This window comes from Protopterus annectens, chromosome 2.part0 (genome assembly GCF_019279795.1).
Source record: "Protopterus annectens isolate FY-2018-M chromosome 2.part0, PAN1.0, whole genome shotgun sequence".
Taxonomy (NCBI): Eukaryota; Metazoa; Chordata; order Ceratodontiformes; family Protopteridae; genus Protopterus; species Protopterus annectens.
Genome location: NC_056728.1, coordinates 1,614,578,942 through 1,614,603,709, shown reverse-complemented (window position 1 = coordinate 1,614,603,709; position 24,768 = coordinate 1,614,578,942). Strand labels below are relative to the sequence as shown.

General features: G+C 41.7%; 1 protein-coding gene across 1 annotated transcript in view; it reads right to left on the bottom strand.

Moving 5' to 3' along the window:
- RB1CC1 (RB1 inducible coiled-coil 1) overlaps nt 1–24,768 on the bottom strand; it is a gene marked incomplete in the record, with an annotated part of 2,392,675 nt that overhangs the window by 609,744 nt on the left and 1,758,163 nt on the right. Inside the window, 1 exon segment of the mRNA XM_044061705.1 lies at nt 17,900–19,830. Coding sequence (XP_043917640.1) covers nt 17,900–19,830 — 1,931 coding nt within the window.

The following is a 24,768-nucleotide window of genomic DNA, read 5'->3' as shown; positions in this document are numbered from 1 at the left end:
CCAAAAATTCTGCCACAGAAAGGGTGTATTGCAGGGCTGTTACCAGAATATGCTTGGTGGGGGTGGTAAGGAGCCAATCGTCCAAATACGGAAACATCTGGAATCCTTTCAGTCTCAAGTGAGTTGTAACCACTGCTATGTACTTTGTGAACACTCTGGGGGCTGTAGAGAGAATGGCAGGACACAAAACTGGTAGTGATTGGCTCCTAGCCAGAAGCGAAGTAGACTCCTGGAGCATTTGTCCATTTTGATGTGGTAATACGTGTCCCAAAGATCTATCGAGCACATCTAATCTTCTTCCCTTAGAAAAGGGAGAATGGACTGAACCATGACCGTCCGGAATTTGGTTTGGGCAACAGACTTGTTCAAACTGTTGAGATCCAGAATGTCTCTCCAATCCTCTGTTTTTTTTTTTTGGCACCAAAAAGAATCTTGAATAAAATCCAGATCCGCATTGGTCTGGTGGGACTAACTGGATGACTCTTTTTTGATACAGCTTGTTTATTTCTGAAGCTGCTTCTTCCCTTTGACTAGGTGGAAAGTCGGGAAGTTTTGTTGGTAGTTCTGAATAAGTGATGAGGGGAATGGTGCAACCTCTGGTTATGATATTCTGCACCCAGCGATCGGTGGTAATAGAGTGCCAGGCAGCTTGGTGCAGAGAGAAATGACCCCCAACTGCTTCCACAGGTAAGCAATCAGGCTGCTCTTCAGGAGCGCTGGTAAGGCTACCCAGAGAAAGAATCCTTGGAGCCTTGGTTACATGGACCCCCTTTGCCTCGATAGGGGCATTTTCCAGAATTGTAACCCCCTCTGCCCCTTGGGGTATCATCACCATGCATTGCATGGAAAGGACCCTGCGTTTTTTTGTGCCACATCTTCCCACTCCTCTAGTTCCTGGAAAAGGAATTTTTGAGGGTTGGAAAAATGTAGACCTATGGCAGACAGGGTTTTACCGCCCTGCTCACACCTAGCCAGAGTGTCCTTTACCTTGGAGCCAAAAAGGGAAGATGCTTCGATGGGAGAATTCATAAAGAAAATTTGAAGCGATCTGTGAAGTCACAAATGCGCATCCAGGCATGGCGTCTCATAACTATGCCTGAATTCGCATCTCTAGCAACCCCTTCGGTTGTGTGTGTGAACAACCTTATGGACGAGCTGGAGATAGATACCAGGGTTACGAGCTGAGAGGCAATCTTATTCCTTACCTCATCAGACACCTGTCCTGCAAGTGTTCCACAGAGTTCGGAGATGAAGTCTCTTTGGAGCCTCGTGAAATGTGCCAAGTAGTTTAGGGATCGTATGGCAAAGGTCGTTGAAGCAAAGACTTGCTTCGCCAATCTGTCCACAGCCCAGGACTCTCTGCTGGGCAGGTGGACAGTAGGACACTCTTCTGCTTGATCCTTTTTCGTGGTCGCCGCCTCCACCATAGCACTGACTGGTAAACCTCTGGACCAATGCGGGTTTTCCTCGGGTGGAGAAAGTACCTTATCAGGTCTCTGAGGGATCGCCTCAACAGAATCAAGGTTCTTCCAAGTGTGCTGCACCACGAGCTGAACTAGCTCGTCTGCAGGCGGGGTCACTCAAGACGTAGATGGCTGGGCAGGGAAAGCCTACAGAAACACGGACTCCTCAGAAGAAGGCTTAGTGGGCTTCCAGTCACCCCTCTGTTTCAGCATTTCAAGGATGTCGCCAAAGGAGACATCATCAGGGGGTGACCCTGGGGACCCTTCACCATCATCAAATGCTGTGCCCTCTGTTAGAGACTCCTCAGGTGAGTCTAAGTGCTTCTTCTTGCACAATCTCTTCCATGGGGTCTCCTCAGTGGGGGCTTCTAAGTAGGACTCGGAAGAGTGGGCACCCTGTAATGGGAGTTCCTGTGGCTTCCCTGCCTGGTGTCCCAGGGAGGTGGCCTGTGGCAGCTGTAGCTCAGGGGGAGAAATGTGGGGATCCGACGTTGGTGGAATGCTTCCAGAAGTAAGTGCCCTCTCCATAGCACAGAAAGCAGGTCCACCCGAACAGGGATGGGAGTCCGGAACAGAGAAGGACAACCTTGAAACCAGGGTCACACCCCGCTCTGTCGAACTCACTCCCAAGGATGGAGCCTCAAGCAGGACTGGTGCAGGCAAAGCTCCTGGCACCGAGGACGGAACACTGCCATGAACCAAGGAACCGGCAGCTCAATCACGGGGTTGAGAAAGGACTGGTTCAGCTGGAACAGAGGAACAAAGTGACAGTTCCGGAGCCCCAGTGAGGTCCACTACAGACACGGAGATGGGGGGGGGGGTTCCAAAAAGGACGTCGGAGCAGAAGGCTTTGGAACCGGAATGGTCAAAGGAGGAAAACAGGATGGAATCCATGGAGAACTCAACCCAAGTCCTGCAGGAGGATGGGTCCTGGAAGGAGTGGGTATCCCCCTGGCTGCCAACAGCTGATCCACAAAACGCACCACATCAAGTTCTGAAAGGATCCTGGTGGATCTAGTGGATACTCCCGATGGGGAGTCAGGTCATTCTATGAACGTACTGTACACTTGCCCTATAAACGGGTCTATGGATGGAGACTCTCGGGTCCATGGTGTGGAATTTACCAGCAACGATGTCTCAAGTTTGGAGATAAGAAGCAGTGGTGTCAAATCCGTTCTTGTCGGGGCCATAAAAGAGCTCGGTGCAGAAGGAGAACTCAGAGCCAATAAGGAAGGTTCAATCATCATTGCAGAGATAAGCATCGAAGACATGCACTGTGCCAAAGCGTCAGCTGGTGCTGAAGTCGTAGTAGTCAAGGCGAGGTCGATAGTCGATGCTGGAGACAGTATAGGAGTCGAAGCTGGCGCCGACATAGTAACAGTCGTAACTGGAGCAGAAGAGGTCTGTGCCGATGAGGCAGACTTACATTCCAAAGACAGTTTTAACACTTGACTTACCCTGGTCACCAGAAGGTGAAGAGGGAACCAAACAGGGCCTTTTCTTATCCTTAATAAGAGGGGTTGAGACCTCTGTCGCAGAAAGGGCCTCTGAAAAGGGTGACTTAAGTAGGCCCTTCAGTATTAACTTATTCTTGCACTCGTTTAAAATGCGCTGACTGAAACCTTGACAAATCACAGAGGGAGGTTGCAACAAAAGATGGGGCACCCCCAAAAAATAAACACAATCATCATGAGAGTCACTATTCGGTAGTTTACCTTTACATGAAGTGCAATGTTTGAAACCCAATGTACCCTTTTTTATCGGACCATGAAAAAAAACTAAATACAACAATCAAGGTTTTAGAAAAGATTGTAAGTTCTGCTCTGTCCAAACCTATCTAAATACACACAAAATCTATCCAAAGACGTGAAAACATACAACTAGACAGAAAAAGGAAAGAAAGAGAAGGCTGTACCACCAACGGTACTTAAAAGATTACCAACCAGGTAGAAGTAATAGTGAAATGTCTGAATATAACTCTGAATATATAGAGTTATAAAAATAAATTCCCATCGAGAATAAAAATGACAAAACATTCCACAAGATATCAAGAAAGTTTCCACTTAGCTGAGAGCTCGGCTGAAACGTGGCTTTATGGCTATGCAGCAAACGAGATTTGAGGCAACAGGGAGAAAGGCATTGTGGGTAGAAGCTTAGCTAGAGAGTTTTTGGCTGGCGCGAGCTTGGTATTAGTCCGACTTGGTTCCGAGGGCTCGGAACGAAACCCATCAGTGATGACTGGAAAGAAGATTAACAACATCTGATCAATTCTTTAGAGATGCATCTTTCCATAAGCAAGTCAAGTAAATTACTCTGAAAGGTCATGACCATTGCATCTAGTTCTTTTTTATTGATCGTTTTATAGGTATTACCATCCTCCAGCATGTTCAGCATTCTGTTCTTGTACCTGAGAGAATCCATCACCACAATGGCTCCTCCCTTATCAGCTGGTTTGATGACAAGATCTTCGCACCCCTTAAGTTGAAAAAGTGCTCGTTTTTCATAAAAAGTAATGCTGTGTAAGTGTTTCCCCTTGCTAAGTTTCTCTCTTATCTTTTCAACTTCATTTTCACATAGCCGTAGGAAGAGTTCCACTGTGGGGGAATTAAAAGGTACAAATGTACTTGGTCACTTAAAGCGTTCACGTACATCTTTATCTTTACCAAATATTGAATTCAATGTAATGTTTCTCCCAAATTGTTTTATGTCCATTACAAATTCATTAAGATCAGAACGCAGAGATGGAATAAAGGTCAAGCCTTTGTTTAATATCTGCAATTGCTCTTGACTTAAAACCATGCGAGACAAATTCAAAACCAAAGTATGATGGTTAGTCCCTGTTTAATTGTTCTTCAGAAATTTAATTTCTTCCTCTTTCTCTTCTGACTTAGATCTTGAATTTCTGTGGACATGCTGGTTCATAAAAACTGGGAGCTGGCACTTAAATGGTACATGGGTCACCCCATCTTTTGGTCCCATCCCTATAGAGGTACTAGCAGCCAGTCCATAATCATTAGCCGACAAAGTCTATATGTTGTTGGTGGGAAGTATCTCCGTTCTTTCTGCAATTATAGTAGTAAATTAATTCCTTTGTCTCTCAGACTCATTGTTAGTGTTTATTGATTTACTAGTGTCAGCCCGCTGCTCATGACTTGCTTGAGACAAGGAGTGGTTTCTGCTTTCACTACTAAAACTAGTTTTACGTTTGTAAGCTGATTTATTCCGTCCATTCACACAGAGATCTTCCTTGGGCCACTCAAAAATATGGCCTGTTTTAAAATCCTAGAAGTCATGGGCCAATTTTCTATTTTTTTTTGTTCCTTAAGTTTGTTGGCATATACACTCAAATTACATTGTAGAGTTTTGAATTTTTGTAGGCTTAATTCATCCAATTCTATCTGCTCTAACTCAGTTTGTTTTTGCTTAATTATTTCAGCTGCCTTAGCCTCTTCAATTAGTAAATGCATATACTTGAAACTTGTTTCCAGGTTGATAGCTTGCTATTTGGTAAGCAAACCTGGAAAACTGTTTCCGTAGCTGGGTAAGCACTTAACTCTCATTCCCCTTGGGATAACCTGGTGGTAGAGACTAGCTTCTAGATGGAAATGCTGCCATTGCAGCCTCTTGAGGCAGTATGCTGCATTTTCTACCTCTTTAAAAACTTTGTTGAAGCTTTTTTCACTAATGGTGTGAACAATAGGTTCTACCTTCAGTACTTGCCAAGTTCAATTTTAAAAGTGGATTTAAAGGCTCACCTAAGAACTCTGAAAACATCTTGTTCCTCATTCCTTCTTTCTGAGGACTTCCTAAGTCGGTAGACAAACTGTTGTCTGCCATGTGCAGTTCAAGCAAAAAAAAAAAAAAAAAAAAAATTCAGTCATAAGCACTGCTGAACTGCCAAAGGTAACCAAATGAAACAAGAGAAATATGAAAAGCAATCTTCGGTACACCTCCACAGCTTTAGTTGCACTCTTCTGAAGAACTTTTTTTTAAACTTTTAAAACAAACTTTTAATAGAAACAGTGATAATAAAAACAACCACAGTCAAACTTTAGCATGGAGAGCTATAACAACAGATAAGCGCTTTCAACAATGAGCCTTCTTCAGATCATAATGTCTTCCTGCTCTCCTCCTAGAGTAAAAGTGAGAACCAACCAATGAGGGCTAGGACAGGAGACACACCTACCCACTATCCAATTAGGAAATTAACCAATGGCTGGTTTGCTAAGGACCAGCCTTCTAGCATGCACCAATGGATACTTTCCTATTCTTAAGGATCGGCTTAAGTGGTACTATGCTGTTCAGCCCAAGTGGCCTATCAGCCCTCAGGTTCACAATCCAGCTAGTTTCACAGAGCTCAGTATGGTTGGTAATGTCTCCTTCCCTAATAGTATAGGGTACACATTGAACCACTTTGAGAATAAATCTATGGGTAGGTTGTGTAGAAATATGCATGGCAAGTGCATTCTTAAGATCTAAGTTGCGAATAGCCCTAAGATGACAAAGTATTCTATCTTTCAAGCACTGATCAGTCTTGCCAATGTAAAAAGCTTCACAATGGCAGCACATCACAAGATAGACTAAGTGTCGACTATTACAGTCTGCATATACTTTAAATACATAGTTTTTCTTCGATTTAGGATGTGTAAATGTGTTACTACTATCAATTAGTGGGCAAGCTTTGCATCTTGTACATTTAAATGTCCCTTTCCTGTCCGAGATTTTGTTGGAGCTAAATCCATCTTTATTACAGCAATCTTTTGATACTTTTTTTTTGTTTTTAAAAGTGAACCTCAGATGCTCGCCTACTATGTGCTTTATTTTATTACCTTCAGTAAGTATCGGCCCAAAGCCTCAGGATATCATCACAAATCTCTTTATCTGTGCTGTATGTAAGTGCACAATTCAGAGTGTTGTTCCACTCTTTTGTGCTGTAGACATTATTGCTGAAGGGTTCCTTTCTTTTATAGAACGGTTTACCTTTCTCCCTTCCCTTATTTCCTTACGGTCAGATTTAATTCTTAGATCTTGCACTTTATAGCCTCTGTCTTGTAGATTCTCCTCGAGCTGAAGACACTCTTGATTGAAACGTGCATCATCAGTACAAAGTCTAGAAATTAAGTACCTGATTCTCCATGACATTCTTAAATATGTGATTTGGATGCATGCTGCTATGATGCAGACAATAGTTCTTCCATGTTCCTTTTCTATACAAGTTGGTAATAAGTCCCAGATCTATGACTTACTGCTACTGTTACTCTGACCCTCTCTAAAGAAAATTTGCACAGTTTACAAAGCATCCAGCAGAAATATTTTTAAAACACTCACAGCATAAGCACACAAGACAGTGACTAAAAGCCAAAACATGTCAAACATCAAAGAAATGCTTATAATTCAAACATTTTGTTAGAATTTGTTAAATTATCTGTTGCTACATGGCATGAGATGCCTTCTGAGCCATGATGTATTTTCCATAGACTCATTCAAATGACAGATGCTCCTTTTGGTTAAATCAGTTGTAAAAACATAGTTTCCCAATGCTGACCTCAAAAAGGATTTTGGTTGATCTTTATTGTGTGACATTAGTGCAAGGATAGACTGGGGATGCATCTACAGGCTTAAGTAGATGCAGCTCTTATGTTAAAGGCTATGAACATATACCAAAACTGTCCCTAGGGTGACATCATTAATGCATAACTAGATTAACTTGGGCTGTAGTTGAACACAAAAATTTACAAAACTTTTGTATTAAAGAAAAACAGACAAATATGTACAAAACCCCATGAACAGAAAGGCATTATGTGACTTAATTCACTACATACAGCACTTCAAGTAAGAATGCTGACAAACACTTTAAATAATGCAAGCCCCAATAATTACTCCCAACTTCACTCAAATACAGATCCAATTTCAAAATGACACTTGCAGAAGTCATAAATGTTCTAACATACTTGTGAAACAGACGCATTAAAAAAGATTTTACAGTTAAAAATTATATTCACTATTGTTTTACATAGAAACCAATGAAAAAGGCCTTCAGAGATGCAGCTTGCTTCATAGAATGTCTTAGGTGGGGGGGGGGGGGGGGGGGCGCAATATCAACCCTGAAGCTGAGTTGTACTTTTCTAAATGAAAACAGTTATTGCAACTTCAGGCCGAGGACTGTGATGACTACTACCTGGGAAAACCTTAAGCCAGAACTGCCATCTAGGGAATGCTATAACCCAAACAGGGTTAAAACTGAATTTACAAATGATAAAATGTCTTCTGATGTTCACTGCATTTGTGTTGTATTAATCATATCCATACACCTTCCGGAAGCCTGCACTTAGAAATGAGCTGGTAACCATCACTGCATAAACTTTTTAAATAAAAACTCTTAACTCAAGAGAAGTGGTAATGGAAGCCACTGTCATCAGTTGAAGCACACAAACTTTAAAACATCTTTGTGTTGCCTTTCTTCTACTAGCTTTTACTCAGATATATAAACCTAAGAACATTTATTTACACTTGGTTGCATTCTCACAATGCTTCACATTTGTAACAAACTTTTTATGCTCAGGTCTAGGACTTTCTATAAATTAGTGTCTAAACAAATGCACATGGTGCAAACATGTTACACTCATTTTAGCCCACAGTCAACATTAGAAAACTTCTTGAATATGCAGCAGCTGTCAAAGACATCACCGTTTAGTAGCATGCACCGATCTGCTTCTAAAGTCCAAGTCCTTCCTACACAGGACAGCAAGCACTGCCCCTATTCAATAAGCTGGATCACACTCTGCTACTAGTCAACAGCTAAGGATATCTATGGTATTTTATTTCACATATTTGTACTTGTTAACTGCAGTAGAACAATGAGCTACATGGATCTTTTCAGACTTGGGCTGGGAGCACTATCTGGTTTACTGACTTGTTCAGAGTCACACATTTAGGTAACTGGAGACTGAGTGAATCAAACCACAGAGGGCACAGAGAGACCACAGAGGGCAGCTTGTTAACAGCTCACAGACTTAATCCTCTACACTAACTGCCAGACAGTATATCAACATATTCATATACATATAAAATACTTTATAATTTACTACTCAAAATTCAGGCATCTGAGCAAATTTACAAACTTAAATATATTTTATTTAAAACTCAGATCTTCAGTGTCTGCCTGACATACAAACATAGAAGCAGGTGATGCAAGCATACCAAACGATTCTTAGATATCCAAGGTCACACAGTCTTTATATGACCATTCACACCTTGCCAGTACCCCCCCCCTCATCAGGCCAAACCTCATTTCTTCAGGAAGGCCATGCCAGTCAATTCTGGAGTAAATTTAAGGGTACCCATTCAATAATATAAAATTTATTTCTGCTAAGGAAGGAAAATATGAGAAAAGGCAATTTTATACATAACTACATACAATATATATTTTCTTTCAACGATGTTAAACAAAACTTGAAGCCCCCCCCAGCCGGGAACAACTTTGCTATATACTAGGCTTCATAAACATTAAACGCTTAAATAACATTTATAATGCAAAAGAATGTAACTCTCAAAGAGTGCAAAGGTAATAGCTGAGCTTGTAAATAATGTACATTGGTTGCAGTTCTTTTTTGGTCAACCCCAGTATATGTTGTTTAAGAGTTATAAAGCTAATTGATTGGGTTGTCTAGTTTATGTTTTGTTACTTAGTGTGATGCTCTGGTCATTTTTTTGTAACATATGTCTTGGCAATGTTCAATAAGTAAATAAAATAAAGTTAAAAAAAAAACAGTTTGAGTCATCTGCAAACGTTCCTAGCCACTGGTCTTAACTCTGTGCTTGGAGATCTGAGGTAAACACGAAAGTACAGGTGTATAAGAATTTACCACACTAGTGGATGCCCTACTGATCACTGTTGCAGTATTTCAGTACTACTGTGGTTATTGAGCAGAGGTAACCCAACATTTAATATCAAAGCCAAAAACCCTGCCTTATGGTCATACATCCAATGTATGACCTAATCCCGTCGGCGTAAGGGTACTTAAGAAGACATATGAGTATGACATCCTTAGACTATCTCCAAGCCAGAAGACCTGTACATAACAGAAAATTAGCAAAAGGATTACGGTCAGCTAAGAGGAGGGAAGCATGGATATGGTGCCCCCTTCAGTACATCAAACTCCAGAAGATAAACATTGGAAAAGAGGGTGGGAAGTAATACTGCAGCAGGACATTTACTGTTATGGTAAGTTCTTGCACAACTGCACTATATCCTTCCTTAGTTCACAGTTTCACTATTCCAATACTACTGGGTGATTCTCAAAGCTTATTCATTAGAAAGGGTGGATGGACCAGGAACAGGGAAGCTGTCAATCAATCCAGAAAGCACAAATCTGGTAAAAGAAGCTGCAGGCCTAGAGAAACCATCTACCTTGTAGTGTTTTGCACAAGTGTTCACAGACAATCAAATGTTTCCCTTTAAAATGGTCCTAGAATCAGTTCCCTGGTAAAAGGCTCCAGAGGAAGAAACATCTTGGAATGGGCCTTAGCTGGAGAGGATAAGAACTTGCCACGATGGGAATAAAAATATATGGAACTTGGAAATCCACTTGGCAACTGTTTGCTTCAAAACAGAATTGCCCATTTTGGATTCCTGGAAAGTGACAAACAGTTTATCCATTTTCCTGATGTCTTTTATTTTGTCCAAATAGAACAGAAGTTGCCTGTATACATCCAAAGAGTGCAGAAGTCTTTCCCCCTTGTTCTGATCAACAGCCTGGTCAAGAAACAACTCACTGACCACTTTAGGCATAAATGAAGGAGGAATGACTCTAAGAGATGCCCTATTCTTATGAAAAATAAGGAAGAGGGAGAGACCATTAGGGCTTGTAGCTCAGAAACCCTTCTGGCAAAAGTGAGAGAGCTACTGGTATAATGGTTTTCCAAATACAAAAAAAAAACTTTACAGATGCAAAAGCTGCTGGTTTGAAAGGTGGCTGGTTAAGCTTTTCCAAGGCAAAGCTAAGGAGGATAGCCTTTTTGGGTGGGATCAAATAACATACTTGAGAACTGTTTCACCTGAATTCTAGAAAGCAGGGGTGGACCCAGGGGCATATATGTAGGAATGTCTGATAAGTGTGCCTTGAGAGACAAATACGCTAAACTAACTCTTATATGAGCTCACACAAGTATGCACTAGTAGGAATCCCAGTTTAGATGGGATTCTCTGTTTTTGTGACACCAGATAGAAAAACTTTTCCATCTGGATACAGAGGATTCTTCCAGTAGTAGACTTTCACTTCATAAAGAAAATGTAGCAAGTCCTCAGAAAAATTGTATCTAAAAGAGATTAAAATTCTAATTTCATTATGTCAGGTTAAGAGTTACCAAGTTGGGATGAAGTAGAGAACCCTTTTTCTGTGTGGATATCAGCACACTCTATGGAGAAACTTATTATGAAGATGACTACCCCTGGCCAGAAGATGAAGGGGAACCAAAGCTGTCTGGTTCAAAAGGAAGTCATTTGCAAGATTTTTGGCCTTTCCTTTTGAATCTTTAACAGAACCTTCAGGATTAAGGGAAGTGGAGGGAAGGAATAAAGGAACCTTCCCTCCCATGAAAAAGTCATGACATCCATTTCCAAGCCTGGGGGCAAAGTCCTGGAGCAAAACAGTCTGAGCTCTTTGTTGTGAGTGGAGGCAAACAGATCTATCTGAAGAATATGTCCAGGAAGATCTCCCTGTTCAACATTCATTTGTGAGGATTTTCCAGGGACCTGCTTTGTGAATCCACCAGAACATTATCCTGGGAAGGAATGTAAGCTGCTTGTAGGGAAATACTTGCTTTTATAGCTTGGCCCATGCCTGAAAAGCCAGTCTGCATAGTTGGCAGGACTTGACCCCCCCCCCATTTCTTTATGTACCACTACAGTTCTATGGTCTGTGAAAAGCCTAAGGGGACATGGGTTCTACAAATGAGAAAATACTTGTACAGCCTGAAGGAGTGCCCCAATCTCTTTCACACTGATGTTTTCCTTCCTTTGTTTGTGAGTGGGGTCCACAGACCCTGAACTGCTACGGAACCAGTTCATACACTTCAGACTACATCTGATGCATCTGTGTGCAGTTCCCTAAGTGCGAAAAGTTGGCTGAATGACAATCTGGGATTCAGCTGCACTTGAGAAATCCACCAACATAACTCTCTTTCTAAAAGGAAATAAAGTGCTCTGGGTGTCCAGTGGGTGGAAATGTTGAGACCAGACAGACTTTAGGTACCAGTGGATCTTTCTCATGTGAAGGTTGGCAAAGGATATCATGAAGACAGACGCTGCCATGAACTGCGGGGCCCTTAGAATTTCCCTTGCTGGACAAGATGAATCTAGCAAAGCTAGAGTTTCCATTATGTGATACCTTAAACCTCTTGTATCAGAGGCAACTTGGGAATATATGCAAATTACCCTTTAAGGAAATCAGGCATTTCAGCTAAATGGCAATTCTGAATGTCCATGACTTTTTCATTTACTTTTAAGTCTATTTATGAACAATTTGCAGGCCAATAAAGCCAAACCCCTCTAGCTGTGGACATGCATGTTTCTGCCATCTTATGGCATCATCAGCACAGCATAACAGGAATGTTTGGCTGACAGTTGGAAACATAGGGTTGTCATACCCAACTGATATCCATAAGCATTCTGTGTGACCTTTTTACTCATTGTTTTAGTCAGTTGGGATATTTTGTAGACACCCTAATGTTTATGGATATCAGAGTTTGAAGGGACAGCATTTTGAAAGAAGGTACCGTCAGAAACGGATTGAGATGAGATAGATCAAGAATGGGTCTCCAGTCTCCTTTTCTGGGTACTAGGAACAGTCTGCAATAAAAGCTTTCTCCTAGATTATGCGGAGGTACAGACTCTGTGGTATCTTGATTGAGAAGGCCCTGCAGAATAGGAGGGAGAAGATGTACCTGACTAAAAGGAAGTGGTGTAATGTTTCTGAAGGCTGGAGTTTCCTTCCAAGCAATTCTGCAACCTTGTTGAATGATAGAAAGGACCGATTAATCTGAAGTGATAAGCTGACAATCTAAATGGGATGATGATAGTTTTTTTGACAGGGGGAAGGGGAACCAATGGGGGAAGAAGGTGGCAGAATGGATTAGGCTGATTTATCTGGAAAGGGAGGTTTTACCAGATTTGAATTCCCTTAAGGTTTATCCTGAAAATATTTCCAAGGCATCTTCCTGCCTTTCAAAGCAGACTGAGTATCTAGTGAAAAGGAAGTAGGCTTAGGTGGAGAGTTCCTTTGATACCAGAGTAATGATGTGAGAAAGAATTGCTTGAAATCTTGCATTATTTTTCCTTTGTCCTGCAAAGATTTGAAAACGTCTGCAGCCACAGGACCAAACATAGTAAATCCCAGTTGGGGGGAGTCTAACAGTTTAGTTTTGATGCCCTCAGGTAGAGACTGGGAATGAAGCCATGCATATTTTCTGAAAACAGATTCAGTAGCAGCCACCCTGGAGGAAGCTTCCACTGCATCATAGCTATATTTAATAGTATGTCAGACCACCTGTGCAGCTTGACCCCACCATAAAAACAGCTTGCTCTTAGTCTCCAAAACCTCACGATTAGTCAAAGTTTTGCTCAATTTACCATGAATAGGCAAGAGATATTTTGTCATTTGTGTTTGATAATTAAACGCCCTGAAAGCCAGAGTAGCAGAAGTGTAAACCTTTCCATATCTGTCCATGGTGCTACTGTATCTGTCTGATGGTAAAATATTAGCAACTGGAAAAAAGTCTGGTGGGTTTGTCAGTGGAGTTAGAAGGATCTGCCAAGGGATTTTTTTTACAACAAACTTAGATCCTCTGGCACTATGTAAAACCTATTAGGCATCTTGCGGGCCGGAGGCTGAGTCAGGAGAAGTAAATGTGGATGCAAATGAATCAAGAAAGGCTTCCAAAACTGGAGGAACATGAGCTGATGTGGGAGCGCCCACCTCCAATAGACTGTAATACCTCTTCTGCACATTTAAACTTGTCTAGATTCCCATTCAAAATGATGGATCATTTTTGTGACGGTTTCTTAAAAAAAAAAAAAAAGTCCCTCGACACGGGAGTCAGAGTATAATGCATCTTCATCACCTGCAGCCACTTGGTCTGCAGAGAGAATTTTGGGATAAATAAACTAGAGAGTGTTCACCTCACTTAGATTCTTTTCCTTAAAAGATGACTCATGCTGTCTCTTCTGAAGGAAGGGAGGAAGAAAAGGAAAAAGAAAGGAAATAGGCTTGAGGGACAAAATGATCTTGTATAGGACCTGTGAAAAGTCCATCCATTTCTTTTACTGAGACATCTGCGAAAGAGACACATTCTTCGTCATTTGTTTTTTGTTTTTTCCTCTTCTTCTTAGGGGCGATGTCTGCTTTTACAAAACATGGTAGATCCGACCTCTGGCATACTTCAATCAAGGTTCTAGGCACCTCTTACCTAACCAGGATTTGAGGTATGCCTTCCAGATCCCCAGAAATGAAGACCTTGGATCCCTCTACTCAACCATAACAGTATGATCAGTCATATCAGACGTGTTAGAGTCAGACACCATACAAGCACCTAGTGTACACATGGTAGCCTGAGAAGAGACTGGGCATACTGTGGATTCCTGCAACTTCTCAATGGGTACATCCAAGTTCGACTGGGTAGATGATGGTTCAGAGGCTGAGGCCTTTTGAATTTTTGGAGCAAGCAGAACTCTGGATACCAAGGGGTCCATAATTTTGTACTTGGTAATCTCTAAATAGGTATTTAATGGAGAACGATCTGCATGTAGGGTTTTCAGAACAAATGACTGCCAAATCTTACAACTCTTGTTGTGTTCAGACCTAAAGCAAAACAATCGCTGTAAGTTGAGGTCCTTATAAAGGGCTCTGCCTATCACAATCACACTTCCCTCTATTAGCTGACATCTAATACATTTAGACACCAAACAACAAGAAAAAAAACTAAGGTTCCCCAAAAGTTCACTTATCTGAATAACAGAAGGCTAAGTAACACCAATGACTATGTGAACACACAGACTGCTGGATGCAAGACCTGTGTTTGAACTGGTAGCAAGAAAGTCTGAGGATCTCACACTCATATATTTACTTATGTACCCTTACACCCATGGGCTGTCATCATAGATTGGCCGTATGACCGTAAGGAAGGCTTTTTGGACTGGTACCCCGACCAGATTTCAAGTTAGCAGAGCAAGATGAAGTACAGTTGCACAAATCCCACTTACCTGTAACAGCAGATGTTCACAGAACACACTACCTTATTGGTATACAGGTAGTAGTGCTCTGCTACCCACCCTCTGGCAGACTACTAAAGCTCAGAGTCCCTCCCACTACCTGTCTATGGGTGTGATGCACCAATCACCTGGCAGTACAGAAACTGCCTTACAAACCCAGAGACAGGACCCTTTCAGTTTTCTAATGACCAGCAGAAAGAGAAGATGGAAAAACAAGCTTTGCAAACAGCTGCTGTTCTAATACCAGCAAAAACAAACCACACACACACACACACACACACACACACACACACACACACACACACACACACACACACACACACCCCACCACCACCACCACCACCACCAACAATAATGAAGGCCATGGAGCAGACTCATTGGCAACCAAAACACCAAACTATGTACATTTAAACAGGGGGGTGATGGGTGGGTACTGTCAGTAAGGCAGTGCGTTTCCTACGAACATCTACTGTTACAGGTAAGAAGGACTTCCACAGCTGTACTATGTTTAACACACATTCTGCCTTACTGGAATATAGCTAAATTCCAAAAGCTTACACAACCTGGAAGATAAAGGATAAGGGTCTAGGGTCCCCTGGAGAATTGTCCTAGTAAAGCCTGCTCTGGATCTAGAAATGACATCCAGCTTGTAGTGCTTTGTAAAGGTACAGATAGAGGACCAAGTTGCTGCCTCTAGAATATTTCTATGGTCTACTCCTTTCCAGTACACCACTGAAGAGGAAAGGTTCCTGGTGGAATGCGGCTTTACCTTGCCTGGATTCCACTTGCCATGGTGAGTATAACAAAAAAACAATACTAGAGAATAACCGAAGTGCAATGATTTGCTTAGACAGGTTGGCCCTTCTTTGCCCATGTATAGGAAATAAAATGCCTTTCAGCCTTTATGAAGGGTTTCGTTCAACCAAGGTAAACCTGAGAAACTGGTGCACATCCAAGGTATGAAGTTTCCTTTCCCCTTATTTTTAAATTCTTGGAAGAACCACAGGGAGCCTGACAGCCTGATTGAGAGTGAATTCTGATATCACTTTCAGCACGAAAGAGGGATTTACAGTGTAAAAAAAAAAAAACAATCCCTGTGGAAAATAAGGTAAGACTGTCCCACCATAAGCATTGTAGCTCAGAAACTCGCCTTAAAGATATCAGAGAAATAAACAAAACAGTTTTTAACATTAACAGCTTCAGATAAGCCTGAGTTGTAGGTTCCAAGGGTGGTAAGGTCATTATTTCAAGGATATAGTTGAGATCCCAGGAAAGAGAACTTTGGTTATGAGGGGTTCTCAAATGCAATATTTCTTTCATGAACAGTTTTACCAAGACAGGAAAAGAAAAAGGGTATCCATTGATAGACGAGCAGAAATGGCACCAGCAACTAGGATTCCAAGGAATATAGGTACTGGGTCAAACAAATTTGTATACAGCACTGAATTTTCCTTGTGTGGAGACGGGCCAGTGGTATCATAAGAATCATGGATGCCATCAGTCCAGGAATTTTTATAAATTTCAACAAATCATAACCCTATGTAAAAAGTGCAACATCAGCAAGTTTTCATGTCAAAACTTCCAAATGAAGCTTTTAATCAACAGCACAGGCCTTACTGTGCTAGTCAGAGTAGGAAAAGAAAAAAAAAAAAACAAAACAAAATGTCTAAGCAGAACAACAAAGCATTAAAAAGTTTTTCTTACCTGAGCTCAGCAGCTGAAGGGATCCACAGCAAGGAGCAGTCTTCCAAGAGATCCTTCTCTTACTACAGCAGTAGAAAAATGAAAGGGTCCTATCTACGAGTTAGTAAGGCATTCCCTGTACTGTCAAGTAACTCCCTCGCACCCACAGACAGGAAGTGTAAGGGACTATACCAGAGGGAAGGTATCAGAGTAGTACTGTAGTACTAACCATAAGCCAGTAAGGCAGTGTGCTTACTCAACTTTTCCAATAGTACTGGGATACTGCAACAGTAATCTAAGGACATAAAGGAGATATCCCAGCACAGACCCTTTAAGGAAACTGCTGATCACGTTTATATTTTCTGGTGAGGTACCTGCAACTTTCCCTGTGTGGGCCCTATTTTTCACTAAGTTTGCATGCTATCTTAACAAATATAGGCCAATGTTTAAATTATTTAGCTTTCATATGATGACAGCATAGGGAATGGTGCCCAAAGGCTTGGTCAAATCAAGATACGCTGCAAATACAGCACAACCAACATCTATAGCCTTTGCCCTTCTAACCCTTTTGAAGAAATTTACCAGGTTAAATAGACAGAAGCCAAACTATTGAGGGGGTCAAGTCTAATAAGAGGCTTGAAATCACAGTTTATGAGGCAGTTATAATGTACTCCATCATGTCTTGGCAGATGAGGCTTGTAAAACTGATAGGTCTGTAATTATCCGGGTTAGCTGTAAGGCTACTCTTATGAAGGGGCATCAATGCAGTGCACCACTCATCTGGGACAAAACCTGTAGCTAGGTGCACCTATCTCCTTAAAATTCAAAGGTCACTGTATACCCACTAGTTTTTAACAATGCAAACATCTGGCATTCTTTAAATTTGCATTGTCCAGGCAAATGCCATCCTTGTCAAATATATTTTAAATAAGTCCTTCTTACTCTTTCAGATGTAGGCCAGTATCATTTTAGGCAATTCAGTAGCTAGCATCTGAAATGTCACTATACTGTACTCACATTAAAGCAAGCAGATACAGTATGATTCATGCTCTGAACATTTACAAACAGTCAGACCATGCAAGACAACTGATTTATCTGCAAGATTGCAGAGTTAAATTCTGTACCTTGGCACCTTCTGTCTTTTTTGTAAATACCTATTTCTGACTATTCTGGTACATACAGTGCCTTGTGCTGTTGCTAAAAGGATGCCTAGCAGTTCAGCTGAGAAACATAAATCCCAGCTACTTTTACATTTCCAAAGACCATGTCCACAAAAAATTTAAATCCTCAAATGTATGATAATTCTTTGTGAACTGAAGTGTGTATACACCAGAAAATGGTTGTTCAATCCATCCATCATTTAACCACAATAATATGGACTTATTAACATCTAGAAAATAAAACTGGGTCACAGTAGAAAAACAGATTATTGTTTTAATATATATTTAAAAGCATAACATTGCATGTATAAACAAAATATCCATACCTTACAAGACTTTCCCTTTCCCTGCGCTGACTTTCAAGTAGCTGAATTTTTTCAAGTAGTTCCTTCTCACTTGTTTCTTTTTCCCTCTCTAGAGCCTTCACAGCATTTTGGACTGCTGCTGCTTTTTCTTCACTGAAAGTCTGTAAAAGTAATGCTCGTTCCTTCTCTTGATAAGTCACTAGTTCTTCTTTCTCTTTTTGAAGAGCATGTATCTGCTTTTCATAGTTTTCTTCATGTTGCTGAAAACCCCTTACCCAGTCTTCCTTCTGCTCCTTTAGAAATTTAAGCTCTTCTTCATATCTGTGCTGCTGTTCTTTTATGTGTTCTTGCAAATCTACTTCTGCATTTAAAGTCTGCTGATACAGGTTTGTTAATTTGTTTAGCTCACTTTTGAGTAATGCTATCTCTTCTTCGTACCTATCTACTAATTCAGAAATGCATCGATCTTTTTCAATTCCCATTAAAGATCTTAGTTCTGCCAAATTTACCTCATTTTCGTCATTATTCGCCTGAATTTGATGCTTCAATTCAAGAATCTCTTTCTTCAGTTTCTCTGTTTCTTTGTCGACACTACACTTCACAGCCTCTTCTTGATGGGCCTTACTCTCTTCCAAAACATGTCGAAGGTCATCAGTTTCTGCTTCTTTTAAAGACAGTTCAACTTCTAATTTATACCTTAACTCAGAAAGCTCAGACACTTTTAGCAGAAGTTCTTGAATTATTTGTTCTTTTTCCTGAAGTGTATGTGCATGGGAATCAATTAATTGCTCAACCCTCAAATGATTTTCTTTTTTCAACTGTTCCAACTGGTTCACATGCAAAACGGACATATTTTCAAGCTCAGTTTTATGCTTTGCCTGCAAGCATTCCTCTAGTGTTTTAAGGTGGCTTTCCTCTAGACTCTGAAGTTCAGTCCTTAATTGCACAACTCTGTCTTCATTTTCTTGATGAAGTTTCTTTATGTCTGCTACCAAACCTTGTTTTAAATGCTGCTGTTCCTGCATTTCATGTTCATGGTCCAATAATGCCTTTTCTAGTTCTTGTAGTTTTTGGTCTTTTTCATTATGCAATGAAACAATCACCTTCATTTCATTCCTTACCTGTGCCAATTCATTGTTTTTACTTTGTAAAACAGCATTACGCTCCAGTATATCCTTTTGCAACATGTCAGTCTTAGCTTGGCTTTCTGTAGCAGCTTCTTCCAAAATTTTATACTTAATATTGTGTTCTGTTTTCATAGCTGCCATTTCCTTTTGATGCAATGTCTCAAAATCTGCTGTGAGTGACTGCTTTATTGTTTCTATAATGTTCTTAATTTCTTCTGATACAAACTTGACAGACTTGGAATAACTGCACTGTTCCTTTTGGACAAGGGCTCTAAAATGGTAAATGTCTTCTTTAATAATCCTTAAATTAGAATGGTATTCCTGAACTGCAGTTTTATATTTTTCTATGCAGGCTTTCAATGATGCTACTTCAATAGTGCTATCTTTACTGCAAGAGGTATCTTGCATACGCCTACTATCTATTGCATTTATCACCGAAGAATACAGCGACTCCACCATCATTTCAGGACTCTGAGGATCACTAATTAAATTAGGAGATGTTGGATTATCTTCTATAACAAATTCATTTACTGCTGACATAAAATCAGACTCAGGACTTTCTGCTAATGAGTCTACATCTAAAGATCCTTGTTTAAGAACCTGGTCCACATTGGGATGGGCAATAGTTTCAAAGTCAAAGGTATGGGCATCAATGCTATCAGGAGACAGGTCCTCCAGTGCTGCAGGAAGGATTACTGATGGGCAAAGAGGATCCTGAAGGCTGAGTGGTGGAAGAGTTTTTGATGAGGTAGTCGTCATAGTCCCTGCTGTGCTTTCTGACCTTGGAGTAGCAGTGGGCTGGGATGTTGTGTGACCATTTGAAGCCTACAGAACAAAAAATGAATATTAACAAGAATACAAGTACGAATACCCTAAACAATGAAAAACAAACTAGCTTCACAGCAGTTCAAGCTAAAATTCAGGACAGCTGCCTCATGTTCACTCTGAAAGAAACCGCTACTAGATTTCTAGCAGGTCTGTGGGATACATTGCTTTTGTTAATCAGTGGAAAAACATGCATCAGTTTTTTACAATCTTCACTTAAGCACACAATGTACAATGCAACAAAGGGGGAGAAGCATACTATAAAACTGCAAACAAAGTAATTCCTTAACTTCTCGGTACATTAACTCAAACTGTCAACTCATTAAAAGTGCTGAAAGACCCACAGCACAAAATGCTTTGCCAGATGATTAGATGTCATCCATCCATGTGTGGCACTATAAAGAAGTATGGCATGCCTGACGCTGTACCTTGACATCAGCTCCAAGTATTTTTACTTCCTTCTTCCTTGCTGAAAAGTGGTACTGTTTCAAGAAACATGGAGATTAAAAGAATAACGTGCTTTGTCAGACATGCTGGGAGCAAAATTTATCTATTGCTTTTGTTAACCAGGAAGTCCAACAGGATGCAAGACTCCCTTTCAGTGGAGACCCAGGGAGAAAAGTTCCAGTAAACAGTAGGCATACACTGGAATATATAAAAAAATACACTGGTATACATTACAATTACACAAATAACAAAATACAATAATTCAGAAAAAATGGTTATAAGTAAGGAAATTATTATTTTGAGCTGGGATATAGGATATGAATCGCCCAGACATAATAAAGTCTTATTAAATGTAATGCTACTGGCTGCCAAAAGAAAATACAATTGCTAAACAATGGAAATTAAGATCAAAACCAACTGTTACTGAAGTAATTAATACTGTAAAGGAAATAAAAAAAGGATGCAAGATCTTTAGAAAGGGAAGGAGCAAACTGCATACAAAGTAAATGGAATCTGTGGGAGCAATACATACAGAATGATATTTGAGGAGAAGTGAGGTTTCAGAAAAAATAGGAACTCAGCAATTTATATACTGTTGGGGTGAATGATACCTGCTAAAAAGAAAATACACATGAAAATAATGAAATTGTTACTTGGGTTTCATTTTTTCTGTCATCACATATGCACCTATGCCATTGTTTAAAAATGTGAGGATTTAATAAAGGTGTTATAGAAAGTAAGCAAGTCTTTCAAATACCAAAAAGAAACATAAAGCCACTAGTCAAATTAGTAAAGGACAGACAGTCCAGGGAATGAATAAGGGTACACAAATAGTCAGAAGTGTCAAGAAAAAGTACAGTTGTGTACACTTACCATAAATGTAGATGTTTGAGTACATTCACTGTTGCAGTCATCGCCTGTGGGTTTATCCCTGCTGTGGTAGCCCTTGTCCGGCCCGAATATCGAAGTCAATCTTTTTGTGTGCCGGCTGACGTCGCCTGTAGTCTGACGTCAGGTTGCCAGTGCTATAAAGCAAGGCAGCCAACGTTATTACATCAGTTTTTCTTGCCCTAACCTGTCAGAAGCACAAAGGAAAAGAGAGAAGTGGTCCTGGTGTCTTAAAGCCACCTTGGGAGGCTTGTGTCCCCCTATGTAAAGATGTTAAATGGAGGGAGGGAAACCAAGACTGCAACAGTGAATACACTCGAACATCTACATTTATGGTAAGTGTACACAACTGTACTATGTTCTTCGTGTTTCACTTTTGCAGTCATCACCTGTGGGAGGATTCCCAAAGCTGAGGAAAAGGGTGGAAGGACAGGTTGAGTCCTAGGTATGGGTCAGGAGACCCTGCAGAATTGTAGAAGCAAACCCTGCCCTAGACTTAGAAAAGAGAGGTAGGTGGTAATGCTTTGTAAAGGTATGGACAGAGGTCCAGGTGGCTGCTTCCAATATGTCCCTGGTAGGTACTCCTCTGAGGAAGGCAGTGGAAGTGGAGGTTGCCCTAATGGAGTGGGTACAGATAGACTTGGGTGTGGGCTTCCCATACAGTCTGTAGCAAAAATGGATACAGTGTGAAATCCATTTGGAAATGTTTTGTTTGGAGATGGGCTTCCCCTCTGCCCCTGGAGCAAAGCTTACAAGCAACTGGTCTGTTTTTCTGAATGGCTTAGTACTGTTCAGATAGTATCTGAGCTGTCTGTGCACGTCTAGTGAGTGTAGAATTCTTTCCCCCTTGTTTTGAGGATTGGGAAAGAAGGTGGGACGGTGTATGGCCTGGTTAAGGGTCACATCAGATAACACCTTGGGCATAAAGGAGGGGTTAGTCCTCAGGGAGACCCTGTCTGCAGGAAAATTATGAAGGGCTCGACAGCCATGAGAGCTTGAAGTTCAGAGACCCTTCTGGATAAGGTGATAGCTAGTAGTAAGCCAGTCTTCCAAGAGTGGTATTTCAATTCTGTTGAACAGGCAGGTTTGAAAGGAGGTAAGGTTCATTTCTCTAACACAATTCAGGTCCCACGGTGGCGTCGGAGGCCTTCTGGGAGGCTTGATATTAGAAGTCCCTCTGAGGAATTGCTTAATCAAAGGATGAGAGAGAAGAGGGGTGGGTATGAATCATAATGGGCAGAGATGGCCGAGGCATGGATTTTAGTAGAGGAGAAAGAGAGGCCACCTATTGAGCAACTCTGCTAGGTAATCCAGGAAGAGAGGGATGGAAGGTTGGGAGGTACTGCCCCATTTGATTGCTTCCAGGAGCAGAATCTTTTCCATTTTCCTGCATATGATTTTCTTGTGCTGGGCCTTCTGGCCTCTGTGATGATGTCCAGGACCTGTTTGCTTAACAGGGACTCCTTGTTAGTTTTTAGTGTATAAGCCATGCTGAAAGTTTGAGGCTGTAGGTCTGGGTGCAGTACCTTCCCCCTCTCCTGGGTCAAGAGGTCTGACATCAGGGGAAGCAGCTTTCGGGGCTGTAAGGTTAGACTGCGTAATAAGGGGTACCAATGCTGTCTGGGCCAATCTGGGGCAATGAGGATGGTCTTTTTGGTCTCTCTTTTCTTACTCTGATCTGAACCTTGGGAAAAAGAGGCAGAGGAGGGTATGCATACACAAAGAGGGAGCTCCAAGGGAAGGTCAAGGCATCCACCTTTCATGCTAGGAGGTGACACTCCCTGGTACAGAACCTGTGCAGCTGGTGGTTGAGGTGTAAGGCAAAGAGGTCCACTTCTGGGGTCCCCCACTCCTGGGTGATTTGCAGAAAGATTTCTCTGTGCAGCTGCCATTCATGGGGTTCCAGTATGTTTCTACTTTGTGGGTCACCAGTGTGTTGTTGATCCCTGGTAAGTATTGGGTAATTAGGTGTAGCACCATGGAGGTGGCTGTAAGCCAGAGACCCATGGCTAACCTGCACAGAGGGTAACACTGGGTGCCCCCCTGCTTGTTGAATTTATAAGGAGGACCCCTGGCCTAAGATGGGGTTGGAAGGAAGTCAGGGCCTTTTGCACTGCCATCATTTCTTTCTGGCTGATGTCCAAGTGAAGTTGCTGGGCATTCCAAAGGCCTTGGGTACACCTGCCTGCTAGGTGAGCGCCCCAAGCAATGTCTGAAGCATCGGTGGTGATGGTCTGGCTGGAAGGGCGGAGGATGACGGGAAGACCCTTGTTCATGGCACAGGTCTCTGCCCACCAGAGAAATTCGGCCCTTATACAAGGGAACAGAGGGAGAGTGGTCTCTAGGGACAGAGTGCTGACACCAAAGGTTCTTTAAGTACCACTGAAGTTTTCTCATGTGAAGCCTGGTGAGAGGGATGAGAAGGATGCAAGATGCCATGTATCCCAAGGCTTTCAGGAACTTCCTTGCAGTGAGGTGACTTTTGGAAGCCAGCTGGGTGAAGTAGAGAGGCAGGAAGCTCTGCTTTTTTGGGGACACGAAGGCCATTTGGGTAGCTGTATCTAGCACAGCTCCCAGGAAAACAATTTTCCTGGTGGGGTTTTGTTTTGATTTTTTCTCGTTGATGCTGAACCCTAGGGAAGTTAGGAGTGATTTGACAAAGAGAAGGTCCTGGAGCAACTTTTTGTTGCAGTCTTCCTGAATGAGGCAGTCATCCAGGTAAGGGTAAATCTGTATATTTCTCTGTCTGTAGAATTCCATAGCCGGGGCCAAGCATTTGGTGAATACTCTGGGAGCAGTAGATAAGCCAAAGGGCAGTTCAGAGAACTGAAAGTGTTGATAGCCTGGTCTGAAGCATAGGAATTTTCTGCACGATTCCCTGATGGGGCTGTGGAAGTAGGCATCTTTTAGGTCTAGTGTCACAAAGCCAAGCATTTTGTGTGAGCATAGGCAGGAACTGCTGCAAGGTTAGCATTTTGAATCTGGGGACCACCAAGGAGGTGTTCAGTTTGGATAGATCCAGAATGGGGCACCAAGTGCCCTCTTTTCTGGGAACAAGGAATAGTCTGGAGTAAAAACCTTTTCCTGTATGATCTGGAGGGACAGGTTCTACTGCCCCCTGGGATATTACAAGTTTGGACCTGTTTCAATGCCTCTGTCCACTGGTTTGGGGGGAGGTCTGGGTACCCTCTTGGAATAGGGAGTTTGCTGAAGGAGAATCTGTATAGCTGAGAAATGACTTTTTAAGACCCATTGGTCCTTGGTTATAGAGACCCAAATGTCCTTGAAGAGGGTGATCCTTCCTCCTAGTTTTTGATGAGTGAAAGGAGGGCAGAGGGGGGAGGGAGATTCATTATGAGTGCTTGCCATAGAAGCTTGGCTTAGAACTCCCTGCCTTAGAGACGGAAGTGGTCCATTGTTTGCTTCTTTGCTGGCCCTGGGATAGGGGCCTATCTTGGCCCTGTCTGCTAGGAGCAGGGAAGGCCCAGTGCTTAGAGGAAAAGTTCCTGCTGAATCTGGGAGGTTGAACTTGAAAGAAATATTTTACTGTTTGCATAGATTTTGCTTTGTCTTCCATCTTTTTCAGCACCTCTTCTGCTTTTT